The sequence below is a fragment of the Xyrauchen texanus genome, chromosome 37, assembly GCF_025860055.1.
Source record: "Xyrauchen texanus isolate HMW12.3.18 chromosome 37, RBS_HiC_50CHRs, whole genome shotgun sequence".
NCBI classification, from domain to species: domain Eukaryota; kingdom Metazoa; phylum Chordata; class Actinopteri; order Cypriniformes; family Catostomidae; genus Xyrauchen; species Xyrauchen texanus.
The window spans coordinates 36,410,481-36,425,480 of NC_068312.1; the positions used below are offsets into that span (position 1 = coordinate 36,410,481).

At 43.0% G+C, this 15,000-nt stretch overlaps 2 protein-coding genes across 2 annotated transcripts in view; one reads left to right on the forward strand and one right to left on the reverse strand.

Moving 5' to 3' along the window:
* Nucleotides 1-7,745, forward strand: part of LOC127630641 (protein turtle homolog A-like) — a 63,204-nt gene extending 55,459 nt beyond the window's left edge. Inside the window, exons 14-22 of the mRNA XM_052108274.1 lie at nucleotides 14-189; nucleotides 420-658; nucleotides 776-860; nucleotides 1,104-1,274; nucleotides 2,001-2,037; nucleotides 2,211-5,642; nucleotides 5,777-5,943; nucleotides 6,106-6,309; nucleotides 6,477-7,745. Of these exons, the coding sequence (XP_051964234.1) occupies nucleotides 14-189; nucleotides 420-658; nucleotides 776-860; nucleotides 1,104-1,274; nucleotides 2,001-2,037; nucleotides 2,211-5,642; nucleotides 5,777-5,943; nucleotides 6,106-6,296 (4,498 nt within the window). The 3' untranslated portion in view covers nucleotides 6,297-6,309; nucleotides 6,477-7,745. The remainder of the gene's footprint in view (nucleotides 1-13; nucleotides 190-419; nucleotides 659-775; nucleotides 861-1,103; nucleotides 1,275-2,000; nucleotides 2,038-2,210; nucleotides 5,643-5,776; nucleotides 5,944-6,105; nucleotides 6,310-6,476) is intronic.
* A 1,258-nt stretch (nucleotides 7,746-9,003) lies between these two features.
* gatd3l (glutamine amidotransferase class 1 domain containing 3, like) overlaps nucleotides 9,004-15,000 on the reverse strand; it is a 6,946-nt gene continuing 949 nt past the window's right edge. Inside the window, 5 exon segments of the mRNA XM_052108293.1 lie at nucleotides 9,004-9,239; nucleotides 9,431-9,596; nucleotides 9,859-9,951; nucleotides 11,313-11,444; nucleotides 13,324-13,437. Of these exon segments, the coding sequence (XP_051964253.1) occupies nucleotides 9,105-9,239; nucleotides 9,431-9,596; nucleotides 9,859-9,951; nucleotides 11,313-11,444; nucleotides 13,324-13,437 (640 nt within the window). The 3' untranslated portion in view covers nucleotides 9,004-9,104.

Genomic DNA, 15,000 nt, shown 5'->3' on the forward strand with positions numbered 1-15,000 from the left:
CTGACTCTTTCAGGGTGAAGCCCACTGTGAAAGGCAAGCACGAATGGGCGTCAATCCCTGTACCAACATCCAAAACCTCCCTGCTGGTGACTGGTCTGCAATCAGCCACTAGTTATCAGTTCAGTGTTCTTCCCCAAAACAAGTTGGGCTCTGGGCCTTTCAGTGAGATCATCACCATTAGGACACATGGTCGGCACCTTTTTTACACACACGACAGTTACAAAACACACTTTAGGACAAACTTATACACATATAGACACAGATCTTATTTGTGGTAAGATTTCGATTGTCTGTTCTTTTCAAATATACTGCATTATTTGATGCAAAAATATTTTATGGGGTGACTTTATTTTCCAAACCCCTGAGCTAAGTTGTGTTAAGCTGCATGGATGAGTGAAATGTAGGTTTTTACCTTGCAGCACCTTCAACAGAAGTGCCCATTGTGGTGACAACCATCGCAACATTTTCCCCTCCCACCTCGCTCTCAGCCAATCACACCTCAGCTGGTGTAGTGCTGCAATGGTTGCCACCTCCAGAAGAGTCTCTGTCAATCACAGCCTTTGTTCTTCAGGCGAGGCGGGAAAAAGGGGAATGGGTCACGCTATACAGAGCAATCGCCCTCAACATGACAGAACTGGTGGTACAGGGACTTGTAAAGGTAAAACATTTTGTGAAACATCAAACAAATTGAATAATAACAGAAAAAATATCCCTAATGTTTGCCATTAGCTTGACTTAACGGCTCAATTTTACTCAATTACTGTATGTACCACAGGACTCCAATTATGAGCTGCGTCTTCTGTCTCGCAGAGGCAAACTGTTCAGTGCTCCCAGTGAATCAGTCGTCATCTCCACTAAAGGTGAGGCTAAAGCAGAATTCTGCCTTTTGAATTGACTTAAAAGTGAGACATATCAAGCTTTTTCAAGATATATTTTTTCATGTGCATATTTGTGCTGATTGTATTATTGTATCACATATTAATATGATTGCTAAAAAGTTAAAGATGTTAGGAATGTAAAATTGGATCTACAGCATTTACTTGATTGCTGATGTTGATGATTATTAAATTATTAAAAGTTAACATTAAATGTGTTGCCATTAGGTATGGAAATGTATCCAGCACCTCCTAGCCTCCTTGCCAATGTCCCTGAACCCCTTTTGGCTGGTGTGATTGGAGGCGTCTGTTTCCTGTTCGTAGCCATCATACTCTCTTTGGTGACCTCTTGCATTATGAGCCATAGAAGGGAACAACGCAGACGGAAAAGGCGTGATGGTAGGAGCAATGAAATTGTTATTGCTATGAGAATGAAAAGGACTGAGCTTTTAATTAACTGAAAGAAACATAGCTATGAATGCTTTATGAAGCTTGTTCACACCCTTATAATTATAATTCCTCACATTTATATAGCGCTTTTCTAGGCACTCAAAGCGCTTTACATAGTATAGGGGGAATCTCCTCAACCGCCACCAGTGTGCAGCATCCACCTGGATGATGTGATGGCAGCCATAGTGCGCCAGAACGCCCACCACACACCAGCTATTGGTGGAGAGGAGAGAGTAGAGATATGTAGCCAATTCAGGGATGGAGATTAATACAAGGCCATGATATATAGGGGCCAATGGCGCCCTTGGAGTCATTAGGAGCATAAACATTCAGAAACATAGACATTAGTACTTAAGTATTAGTACTAGATAGTACTAGTACTTAAGTATCATAAAATAACCCAGCAAAGGTTTATGTAAGTAGACCAGTGTTTTCATCCCACATTCAATTGAATTTTTATGGCTTTGATGCATTTATGTAGCTAAAGTTGTATACACATTTAATGCCTCAAAGAATGATATGAATGCACATGACATATTTGTTCTTAAGCATCAAGTGGTGTTGTCATGCATGGCATCTCTGTTTCTGTACAGGCTGGTTTTGTTTTTGTCACCTTATCTTTTGTCTCATTTTCTGTGGCATGATTTGAACTTTGCACCTTCCCCACCATTTCAGATATTCCCCCTGCCTTCCAGAAGAGTTCGTCTCCGCAGTAAGTGTCCATCCTTGCTATGAATGTATCATTCCTACGCTCCTCCGTCTTTGTCACTTTACTATTTGGAAGTTCTTTTGAAATGTCAGCCTGAAGGGGTGATATGTTTCTTTAACATTTGCCATGTTAAATTATTCCCCTCTGATTGTTCTCGCCTTTGTTTCTCTCAACAGAGCTCGCACACCTTCTGATAGCCCAGATAGTGTGTTGAAGTTAAAGATGTGCCCTCCCCTAAACTTCTTCCCCAACTCATCCTCTTCTGATCGTTCAGACCGTTGCTCATTTGAGAAGGGCATTCGAAGTGAGAACCAGGATCAGAGAAAGCAGCTTCTCTCCTCATCTTCTCCACCTCCACACTATACTCAGTTCGAGAGCCACTTTGGAGGCTCGCCATCGCCCACATCTGCTATTGAGTCAATATCTAGAGGTCCTGATGGTCGCTTCATTATCCAACCCTCCCTAGAAGGCTCCACACCAACCCACATTAAAAAGAACCTCAGAAAAGAATTCCTACAATCCCCTGGTAAAGGAAGTAGTGGCGGGAGTAACAAAGGGTCCTTTAAGGAATCCAATTCTGTAAGTTCAGAGAGGGATGGACAAAGAGGGTCACCCTCAGCATTGACTGTACACCCTCCAGACCCGGAAAGACCCCCTCACTCTCCAGGTAGGGTGAAGGCAATGGCCATAAACTTCTCCCGTCATGGTTGCTTCTACTCAGATGATGAGCAGGGCTGCTCTGAGGCCTTGCTGGAGAGGGTCAGCTTTAGTTCGGACAGCAGTGAAAAGAGGACGAGAGACTCGCTAAAGAAATACCAGATTGGTAGCCACAGGGAAGACATTTTCCCGAGCTTGACCAGGAGAGCCCGAGGCATGGAGAGGGAGAGGTTGCTCTATCAGGCAGGTTATCAATCCATAGATGGAGACAGCCAGCTGACAGAGCCCAGCACTATGGTTTCTCAACTGGATGGTGAACGAGAGAGGGATAACATGAGCAAATGCCTGAGGCTGGTAAAGGAACGTGAGTTAATGGAGAGGGAGCTCGAGCAGTATACGGCTAGCCGAAGGGCACAGGCACATGAGCGAGAACAGAGGCGGGCCAAGTCTGCAAGCCCCTTAAGAAAAGGGACAAGTGTGGAGCCTGAGGACCCTGTTTGGAAGCCTCAAGACATCAATTTACGGCAAAAAACTCAGCCCAGCAGCTTGGCCCAGCGTGTTTCCGACTACAGAAGAGGCTGTTATTTTGGCAACACCAGCAGTCCTATGGACAGACTACTCCCCACTTCTTCCTCATGCATTCAGTGGGACATAAGCCCTGTGCCAACCCCAACCAGCCTGGTGCCAGTGCAAAGCCTCTCAGAAGGGAACACACCCCGTTCCCTGTACCCTCATTCCCATCAACAAGGCCTTACCAAAGTTGATGACTCATTTGCACCAGAGTCCACTATCGTCTCGCGTTCACCAGACAAACAACACACCTCTCTCTCACTTCTGTCTCCAACCAGGGACAGCCCTTCTCCCAGTAGGACCAACATGAGTGGGGTACAAGCTAGACACCTGGAGATACCCCTGACAAATGAGCAGGAGCTGTTTAAAAGGATATCTGAAAAGGGTTGTATGCAAGAGAGAAAAGTGGAAGCAGAGGCTCTAGCTTTTAGATCAACATCTCCTGCTCCTTTGAGTTCTCAGCCACTTGAGATGCACCAAGTAGTGGCCGGAAGAGATAAAGACACCAGTCTTAGCACATATTACCATGACACTAGCAATCAAAGTGTTACAGACACAGATAAGGTAAGGGCAAATCACAGAGTCAGGTTGAGCCATAGTCAGTCAGGCAGCTCTACATTGCCCTATGAACATCAGAAAGCAGGCACAAAGGGAAATGTGATTGTAAATGAGGAGTCCAGCTCCTTACTGTCATATAATGAGCAAGAAAAAGAAGGTGTCAGGGCTAGATCTCGAAAGAGTGACAAATGTGTCTTCAGTGACAGCCCTAGTCGGGTATCTCCATTGACCCTGTTTGAAAATGAGGCTGAGAGTGATCAGTCAAATTTCTCCAGAATGTCAGAATCAATGAAAGTCAAGCTTGCTCCTCAACCAGCCAAGATGTCCCCACTGCAGACCAGCACTATCTTGGAATACTTGAGTCTTCCAGGTTTTATTGAGATGAGTGTAGATGATCCTGTAGTTGTGACTGAGCCATCAGAATCTTTTTTGCCCAGTTCTGAGACAGAAACTGGGACGCTTTTAAGAATTGAGCCTGACGTTGTACCCAAAATGGCAATGGCTAGTCATTTCAGTGGGGGAACCCCGGTCGTTCATATGGTACATCATAAGCCTGAATCTATACCAAGTTCTGGAACCTGTTCACAATTAGAAGCAGGAGATTCGTCTGTTAAATCAGGCACATCAGACACCAGCAATAAAGGTTTCTCAGCACATGAACAGAAAGAACAGAGTTCTGAGCCTTTGCATTCTCAGAGGATTTTCAGTCTAGGGTCTCAAAAACAAGAATTTACTCAGTTCAGTCCAGCACAGACATTAGTAAACACAGCTAAAAATGTGGCAGCAATAGTTACCAAAAGTCATGACCTTGCTGAAAAGATTCCCGAGATTACATCTCCAAAATCTCAAAGACCTAAAACTTTGTCCAAAGAAAGGACAAACAAGATATCCTCACAAATCTATCAAGCTCCTATGCCTTTTATGAAGAAGTCAGTTAGTATTGGTCCTTGCAGGACACTCTCTGGAGTTGGGCAGCCTCGTCCTTTCCTTAAGAAATCTATTAGTTTAGGTTCTCAGAGATGGGAACATCATGAAAGTCCAAAAGCGTATATATCTGAAACCTGTTACAGAGACGCGTTTCCCCATCCAGATATACGGGTCAAATCATATAGCTTGGATCGTACCCCTGCATGTAACTATCCCATGTCAGGCCGATCATGGCAAGGGTCAGTGCCCTTTCAACCTCCTACCAGCCAAAGTCAAGAAAGACATCACATTGACAGAACTCCCTTGAGTTCCTCCTACCATACTCCTGGCCCCCTAATCCCAGAGCCTCCAAGACACATAGAATCATCCATTCCTTTTCGACGGGAGTCAGATCCACATCAACAGGCAGCCCTCTTCCAAGACTCCTCAAGGTTGCCTCTGTCCTATCAGGAGACACTCAGATCAGTTCAGCATAAGTATGTCCCACAAGACCCTCCTCGACCTTTTGGCCCAAGCAGATTAGTGGCCAGGGGGGACTACCTTCATCCTGCAGAAAACAGAAGGGGTCCACAGAGGCCATTTCTCCCCAGGGGTTACAGTTGGCCTTCGCCATATCGTACAGCCTTTCCTCTACAAGAACAGAACTTTCAGAGAGAGCTGGACAAGGGGGTGGTTGCTGTTAAGGGTTGTATAGAGGCAGAAGTCAGGGATATCAGAGGAGATGGGGGCAGAGCCAGTTATGCCAGCCAAAGCAGTGGAAGGGGTAGTGTGGGACCATATGGACACCTACGGCAGTCTCTCTCCATCACCCCAACCTTACTCAGCTCGCCGGAGACCACAGAGGAGAACGAGGGGTACAGGGCAGAAAAAGACCTGCGAGAGAAGAGGTCAAAAAGGTGAAGCTGAGATACAAACTCAAGACCTCATCACAGATTAACTAGCATAGTTTCTTATTCTTTTCCAGACATGTCTATATGATTGTGATTTTATACATGTCTCACTGTGATTGTTGTATATGTGTCTATAAAAGAAATACCTCAGTAGATGAAAGTTACGAATGGGATGCTGCAGAATACTCTGTGAAGCGCGACATCCTCGAGGCCATGAAGTGGCCCCAATCAGGCATAGGGCGAGGCAGGGAGTTCCGGCAAGATCGCCCCTGCTCCACCTCTGGCCTCCGGGACTGTCAGAGTAAACGTAAGAACTCCATCCTTCAGCTCTTTGACTGAGTCTGTTTATTCCCCATGCCAAGTAGAATGGCAATTAAACTTTCCCTTGAAACTTTCCATTTGATCACCCCTCCTCCTCATCTCTTTTCCCTATCTTCCTCCCCTTCTCCTCCCGTTCCTGTCCTCTCAGGCCTGTACTCTATCAGTCCTCCTCCAAAATTCCAGCCGCCTCAGCGCCGCTACAGTCATTCCCTTAGTGAGGCCCGCTTCAATGCTCTGCGACAGGAGTTCCAGGAGTACCGCAGAACCCAGGAATCCTGCTCCCAAGACCCCTGCATCCCACCTGACCCAGGCTCTGATTCCAGCTCTGCATTGCTTTGAGAAACTTACCTTGGTCCGTTACCTCCCTTCTACCCTTTTGACCTATATCTAACTGTTAAGTCTTTTATGGCTTGTTTTTAAGACATTCTGCAGGATCTCTTGTAGGGTCAACAGCACATTGCCTAATTTAAAATTGTATACTCACTTAATTAATTAAGTTCCTTCTGTAAATATTTGCAGTGCATCCCAAGGAAGAAGATTAATTTATTCTAAGTACATACCTAACAAATCCTGAGAAAGCAAAGGATCCAGACTTGAACAACCTTGACCAACCTTGATGTGTTTTCACCCCAGAACTGAGTGAAGGACTTTGAGATTGTTTCAAAGATGCATTAAATTCCTTCTGGTTTTTGTACATTTGAAAAATGTATAAGGAATGTTGTTTTTGTACATGTTATGTGTGTATTTATCTCTTGTCAGCAATCCCAGATTGCATTTTTATATGTCCAGACTGAAAGATATTAATGTGTTAAGTACAGTTTTCCAGAAAAGAAACAAACAAAAGTATGATAGTTTTGATATAGTTTTTGTAATGTTAATTTTACATAATGGGGACTCTGGGAAAATAACTGTGCTTCCTAAGGTTTTGTTTTTGTTTTTGTAATCAACTAAACCAAAAGAACAGCATAGTATAATGTCTGCATTTGACAATCAGACACTGCAGCCAAGAAAACAAATTATATTTGAATTATATTTTACATATGCATAAATATATGTATGTATGTATGCATATAATTTTGCTGTTCTCTATGTTTGCTAGGCTCATATTTGAGCGCTGTTCATCTTGATAATGAATTCTCTCAGAAATGTTCCTTTCAGTCAAGTCCCAAATTCTATTTTGATTTAAAGCAAGAAATTAAGTGCCAACATTAAATTAAGATGCCGACCATGAACCAAACACACATAAATTACTTGAATAATGACTTAATGTGATAAACTCGCCAAGCTAAACCATATATTTTGTGGCCAGCACTCTACATGTTTTAAACTCTGTTCACCTTTATTCAAAGAATGCTGTTAAGTGATATTGATGAGCATAGTGTATTGAAACAAAAAAACATTTTTTAATTTTTGACAGTGTATTCACATGGTTCTTGTCATCAGTATGAACGGTCTATGAACTGTGAATAGTCATGTTCTGACAAGAAGTCTTGTTACTCCGTGTCAGTGTGTTCTTGGTGTTGTAATTATTTTGTAAAATAAATATATATATATATATATATATTCTTTTTCATATTTTGTACAACTGTTCAGTGAATGTTTTAAGAAAACATCAATCTATCTTATATTTAAGATGCTGCTGTACATTTTTGTAATGCATTCAAAGATATTTTTTTGTTGTTGCCATTTTTGAGAGATTTTGTAAAAAAGCATTTAATATTTGTTCTTGTATTTGTTTTTTTTATAAGTGTTACTCATTTTTAAATGACTGTACAATAAAGTGTTTTACAGAGAAGTTACTAAAGTATGTAATGAAATGGCCTTTTCTATATTCCAAAAACTTTAAAAACATTAAACATACGTGACTATACTTTTTCAAAATTAAGGTGTGTGTGTGTGTGTGTGTGAGAGAGAGAGAGAGAGTCAGTGTGTGTGTGTGTGAGAGTCAGTGTGAGTGAGTGAGAGTCAGAGTGTGTGAGTGAGAGTCAGAGTGTGTGAGTGAGAGTCAGTGTGTGTGTGAGTGAGAGTCAGTGTGAGCGTGTGTGTGTGTGTGTGTGTGTGAGTGAGAGTCAGTGTGAGCGTGTGTGTGAGTGAGAGTCAGTGTGAGTGTGTGTGTGAGAGTCAGTGTGAGCGTGTGTGTGTGTGTGTGAGTGAGAGTCAGTGTGAGCGTGTGTGTGAGTGAGAGTCAGTGTGAGTGTGTGTGTGAGCGTGTGTGTGAGTGAGAGTCAGTGTGAGTGTATGTGAGAGTCAGTGTGTGTGAGTCAGTGTGTGTGAGTGAGAGAGTGTGTGTGTGAGTGAGAGTCAGTGTGAGTGTGTGTGAGAGTCAGTGTGAGTGGATGTGTGAGTGAGTGAGAGTCAATGTGAGTGTGTGTGTGAGTGAGAGTCAGTGTGAGTGTGTGTGAGAGTCAGTGTGAGTGGATGTGTGAGTGAGTGAGAGTCAGTGTGAGTGTGTGTGTCACTTTGTGAGGACCAAATGTCCCCATAGGGATAGTAAAACCCGAAATGTTTGACGTTGTGGGGACATTTTGTTGGCCACCATGAGGAAAAAATTGCATGTTTGTGTATGTGTTTTGGTCCTGTAACTATCACCATTTCAAGTTATGCACAACTTTAAATCAACCAATGATTTCAAGAGCTTCCCCCATTTAAAAACAGATTTTAAGTCAATCCACAGGTCTCAAAAGGGTCAAACTTTTATATGTTATTATATACTTTTACGGCCAGTCAATTTTGAAAATCGACACTAAGTATATAATACCAGTATATTGAAATTGTATTTCTTTTCACATTGTTCATTTTGATTTATGATGAGGTAACACCACCGGAAAATCTAAATGTTTTCTTGAAATTGCTTACAACTTAAAATCTCATTTGAATAGATAATTGTTGGTTTTTAGACTAAATCAGTTTTTCGCCATCCAGGCAAAGGATGAAAATATATCCCACAAGGGCATAGCGTACAGGGACAAAAGTCACAAGTTAATAACTTTTATGTTTACATTTAGCAATCCAATAAATTCACATAATCACAACACACAAGTTGTATTGCATGCTTGCTTTATTTACTCTCTGTATGCCCACATAATAGCGGGTTCAGGTCAACCTAAAGTTACGTGTGAAAGCCTTCTGTCTCGTCATTCACGAGACTCACTTGGCAGTCATACGCATGACGTGCTTCACCATGTTTCCAATGCCGTCAAAAATGTAGTGATAGTGGTAGTCAGTCTCCCACATGAAAGTTGGAGTGCTGATCACCTTGTTCTTCTCGTCCACATACGCCTCGTGATGGTGGTAGTTAAGGGAGATGATGAGAAGACAGAAAACATGAACTGATGCTTTAAATAACAAGTATAGCAACTCAAAAACGATAGAGAAAAGAAGAGGGTTCTGCAAAGAATGAGTTTTCAATCAAAGTGCTTTGATTATTTATATCACAAATCTTTTGTCTTTTCTCTCTATTGATGAAAGGATATATAAGGTTCGCGAGGGTTGTGGCGGGCCCCCATGCTCTTGACTGCCTGCACCATGTTGGTGTTGGGCCAGCGGCCCCAGCGGCTGCTCTCGTCACTTTCGTATCCCATCGTGACATCCAGGCTGGGCAGCACTCAACAGGCCAGGAGAGGAGCCATGCTAGATAAACTTGAGCCAAAGAAACCAGGAAATACATTCAAACAAATCAGGTCAATTAGACATTTATATATAAAAGCTATAATAAAATGGTTGCGCTCCTTCTCTTTAAATAATAAAAAGAAAATATCAGCATAACAATTCAAGTAAGATGTTGAGAAATGTACAGAATTTCTTAGTATGTCCTAAAGCCTTCTGTTTATTGCCAAAACATCTGTTAATTTGACATGAATAAAAATCACATTTACAATTTTGCCATTTTATAGTTAGATACCCTATAGGCTTGCGAGCACGATGGAATTCCTTCAGAACTCTATCCACGTCGTTATTCAGCTTGCACTCCTTGCCATCTTTACTGAAGGTTGACCTGTAATGAAATGCCAATTTCAGCAAAACTCAAATAAAATTCAGTGTTGACTCTAAAATGTATTGTACTCTAAAAAATAGCCTTTTGTGGCAGGGCGGAGGGCAGGGCCGGGTCGTGATCCTACGCACCCGGTCCCGTATTAGGCTAATTATGCCCCCATTTTAATAATTTCTGTTTCCCTCCCCTTGTCCCCTCCCTCGTCCATGGGGATGACCTGCCGGCAGATGGCGCAGAAGGCGCGCCCTCCCCCAGGGAAAGAGGTGGGGGGGGTGTACGTCAGGCCGGGGGCTCCCCAGCCTAAGAGAATGAGGGAGGAATGTGGCAGGGCGGGGCCGGGTCTTGATCCTACGCACCCGGTCCCGTATTAGGCTACTTATGCCTCTGTCTGGGTTAAAGGCTGACTGCAGGGGACCGTGCGGGAGAGAGTGATCATTTACGGACATGTCCGTCATGTGTGTTTTTTGTTTGTCTTCTTTTAAGTTTATCATTAAACCTATTATTTATATTATCAAGCCGGTTCTCGCCTCCTCCTTTCCATTGTTCCCTTTACACCTTTGTAAAGTAGCAACAACCGATTTAAAAAATCTTGGGTCCCACTTTATATTAAGTGTCTTTAAGTACTATGTACAAAAATGTATTTTGTACAGAGGTGTTGTTGCATTGTACTTGCATTTAAAGGACCTGCATTTAAATGCATTTGTAATTACACTGTTAACCCTAAACCTACCCATACCTCAGTCACAGTAGCAGCAAAAGTTTATCTGCTGGGAATTTTGCAGAACAACGTAATTACACAGTAAAAACATTGCATTGGATGTATTTTAATGTTAATACATTTCCAGACCCCAATTAAAAAATGTGACCAAATCTTGCAAGAAATACTTGTGTTGAATAATAGTATCACCTCAAACCATCCAAACATGCATTGCAATGTTGAAGGAACTTTCTCAATTCCGTGTTAGCCATCAAATCTAGATATAAAGGTTACTGGTTTTGTGTTGAACCTGAATCTGAAGCGACATTAGGATCAGACTTGGATTAGTCTCATCCATCAGCTGTATTTCCTCTTAGATTAACTCGTAGATTTGTTTGCTGATAGTGGTACATGATAAGAAGATTAGCGCTCTAGGAATAGCGATAGATCTGGCATGATAAACGTAGTGAGATAGCCAGTCCATTCTTAATCTACGGGCCTTCAAAGATCAAGTACGTGCCAACAGACTCCGTAATTACTTTGATACGTGTTGTACGTGCGTCTTTGCAGTAAGAAGTAATGCAGCGATTCTGGGATACAATAGCACCAACATCTCTTTTTAAGAACATTTATAACTGCAACAACGAAAACGCCGACTTTCTCTTACAGGTTCTTGACTATTCCGTGGCCTCCAGGGAAGATGATGGCGTCGAAGCTGTTAACATCCAGTTTGGACAGATCATTCATCTTCATCATGCCCTGACCGTGGCTGAATCGTGCAGACTCAATCATCGTGTTTCTGCAATGCAATCAGGAAAGAAGCTTTTTAAAATAGTTCTAAATAATTATACTACAATCCAAGATATCTTACAAAAAAGTACTGTGATGATATCATGGTGCAGTGATGGAATTAGTGCTTTGATGCATACTATGCTATTCATGTACCATGTTTTTACATGGTGCTCCAAATTACTGCAAAGTATGCCATGGTTGAAAACATGGTATGTCGTCACTTGTGAGATAAGTGATACTGATACTGTAATTTGTACCATGGCATTTATGTTACTGCAAGGTACTTCAAAGAAAGTGTCCACAAACAGCTATTGCCATGGCTCTCTCTCTATATACAGTATATATAAACTCAGCAAAAAAGAAACGTCCTCTCACTTTCAACTGCTTTTATTTTCAGCTAACTTAACACGTGTAAGTGTTTGTATGAACATAAAAAGATTCAACAACTTAGACATAAACTGAACAAGTTTCACAGACATGTGACTAACAGAAATGGAATAATGTGTCCCTGAACAAAGGGGACAGTCAGTATCTGGCGTGGCCACCAGCTGCATTAAGTACTGCAGTGCATCTCCTCCTCATGGACTGCAACAGATTTGCCAGTTCTTGCTGTGAGATGTTACCTCAATCTTCCACCAAGGCAACTGCAAGTTCCTGGACATTTCTGGTTTGAATGGCCCTAGCCCTAGCCCTCACCCTCTGATCCAACAGGTCCCAGATGTGCTCAATGGGATTGAGATCTGGGCTGCTTCGCTGGCCATGGCAGAACACTGACATTCCTGTCTTGCAGGAAATCACACACAGATCGAGCAGTATGGCTGGTGGCATTGTCATACTGGAGGGTCATGTCAGCATGAGCCAGCAGGAAGGGTACTACATGAGAGAGGAGGATTGCCTGCAATAACTACAAGCTCAGTCCGATGATGCTGTGACACACTGCCCCAGACCATGACGGACCCTCCACCTCCAAATCGATCCCGCTCCAGAGTAGAGGCCTCTGTGTAACGCTCATTGCTTCGACAATAAACGCAAGTCTGACCATCACACCTGGTGAGACAAAATCGTGACTCATCAGTGAAGAGCACTTTTTGCCAGTCCTGTCTGATCCAGTGAAGGTGGGTTTGTGCCCATAGGTGACATTGTTGCCGGTGATGTCTGGTAAGGACCTGCTTTACAACAGTCCTACAAGCCCTCAGTCCAGCCTCTCTCAGCCCATTGCGGACAGTCTGAGCACTGATGGAGGGATTGTGCGTTCCTGGTGTAACTCGGGCAGTTGGTGTTGCCATCCTGTACCTGTCCCGCAGGTGTGATATTCGGATGTACCGATCCTGTGCAGGTGTTGTTACACGTGGTCTACCACTGCGAGGACAATCATCTGTCCTTCCTGTCTCCCTGTAGCGCTGTCTTAGGTGTCTCACAGTACGGACATTGTAATGTATTGCCCTGGCCACATCTGCAGTCCTCATGCCTCCATGCAGCATGCCTAAGACATGTTCACGCAGATGAGCAGGGACCCTGGGCATCTTTCTTTTCATGTTTTTCAGAGTCAGTTGAAAGGTCTCTTTAGTGTCCTAAGTTTTTATAGTGACCTTAATTGCCTACCATCTGTGAGCTGTTAGTGTCTTAACGACCGTTCCACAGGTGCATGCACATTCATTGTTTATGGTTCATTGAACAAGCATGGAAAACATTGTTTAAACACTTTACAATAAAGATCTGTCAAGTTATTTGGGTTTTTGCAAAATTACCTTTGAAATACAGTGTCATGAAAAAGGGACGTTTCTTTTTTGCTGAGTTTATATACTGTATATGGTTGCACCATGGTACTTGTTCTCACAACAAAACACCAACTATTAAATATAGTATAAAATGAGAATGATGTTCACCTGTTGTCACTAGAGGATGGCTGCATTTTCATGTGATCCATCACATGCATCTGCTGCTGGTTTGGGGCAAAGATCTGAAAACGGGCTCCGTTACGGCTCAGGTGGTACATGGTGCTTCAAAAAGATTCAACATGGTAGGCCTATTAATAACATTATTAAAGGAATAGTCCACCTAAAAATGAAAATTCTCTCATTTTCTCACTCTCATACCATCCCAGATGTGTGACTATTTTTTTTCATCTGCTGAACTCAAAAGACGGTTTTTAAAAGAATATTTAAGCTCTTTTGCTCCATACAATGCAAGTGAATGGTGGCCAGTACATATAAAGGTATCAGAAAAGTAATCCATAAGACTCCAGTGTTTAAATTCATATCTTCAGAAGCAAAAGAAAAATGCAAACAAATGTGTCCCCACTCAAGGTATACATCCACTGAGGTTCGGATACTCTCTTTGTTTCTTAAAATGTAAAGTTCTGTGAGATTGACAGGGTGGGGATCCCTTCTAGACATGACCCAAGCCAGAGATTATTTAACAGAGATGGGCCACTTCTATTAAAATCAATGGGAGAGGGGACTGAGTAGCTCAGCAAGTAAAGATGCTGACTACCACACCTGGAGTCGGAAGTTCGAATCCAGGGTGTGCTGAGTGACAGAGTCTGCATTTGACAGATGCTTTTATCCAAAGCAACTTACAGAGCCCTTATTACAGGGACAATCCCCCCGGAGCAACCTGGAGTTAAGTGCCTTTCTCAAGGACACAATGGTGGTGGCTATGGGGATCGAACCAGCGACCAGTTATGTGCTTTAGCCCACTATGCCACCACCACTCCAGTCAGGCTTCCTAAGCAACCAATTGGCCTGGTTGCTAGGGTGGGTAGATTCACGTTGGGTTAACCTCCTCGTGGTCACTATAATGTGGTTCTCTCCAGGGCTGGACTGGTAATCTGGCATACCGGACATTTTCCAGGTGGGCCGACGCACTTTGGGGCCGATCGATGGTGGACTGGCCATTGGGAGAACCGAGCGGGCCGGTGGGTCGGCCGTGAAACGTGCCGAATGGTCCGCAATAAGCTAAAATGAGCCGCCGCGTTATGCAGAACGGACCACAAAACAGCACCGCAATATGCAGAAAAAGACAGCGAAGACCCCTACCCTCAACTTTGGGCCAGTTGCAAGTCTAGCCCTGGTTCTCGCTCTCGGGGCGGGGCAGCGTGTGGTGGATTGTGCTTGGATGCCGCGGAGAATAGCATAAGCCTCCACACATGCTAGGTCTCCATGATAACACGCTCAACAAGCCACATAATAAGATGCGTGGATTGACGGTCTCAGACGCGGAGGCAACTGAGATTCGTCGTCCGCCACCCGGAGTTTTTAAGCGTAATCTGTGTATGTAGCTTGACAGAAGCAAGGCTAAATATGCGGAACTCCGTATTACACATCCGGGCATTTGCACATTATTAAATCATGTGAATTCATACAAACTAAATTGTACGTAATCATACGAAATAGTCAACTCGGAAAATATGTACACATTTTTGTGAGATCGGATTGCTATTTTTGCAATACTGTAACTTTTCCAGGAATGAGCTACATTTTTTTTAGCGATTTGTGGTGTAGCATCACAAAATGCTACATTTAGTCGGGAGTAACCAAACACTGGTTATTACTCTATTTCGA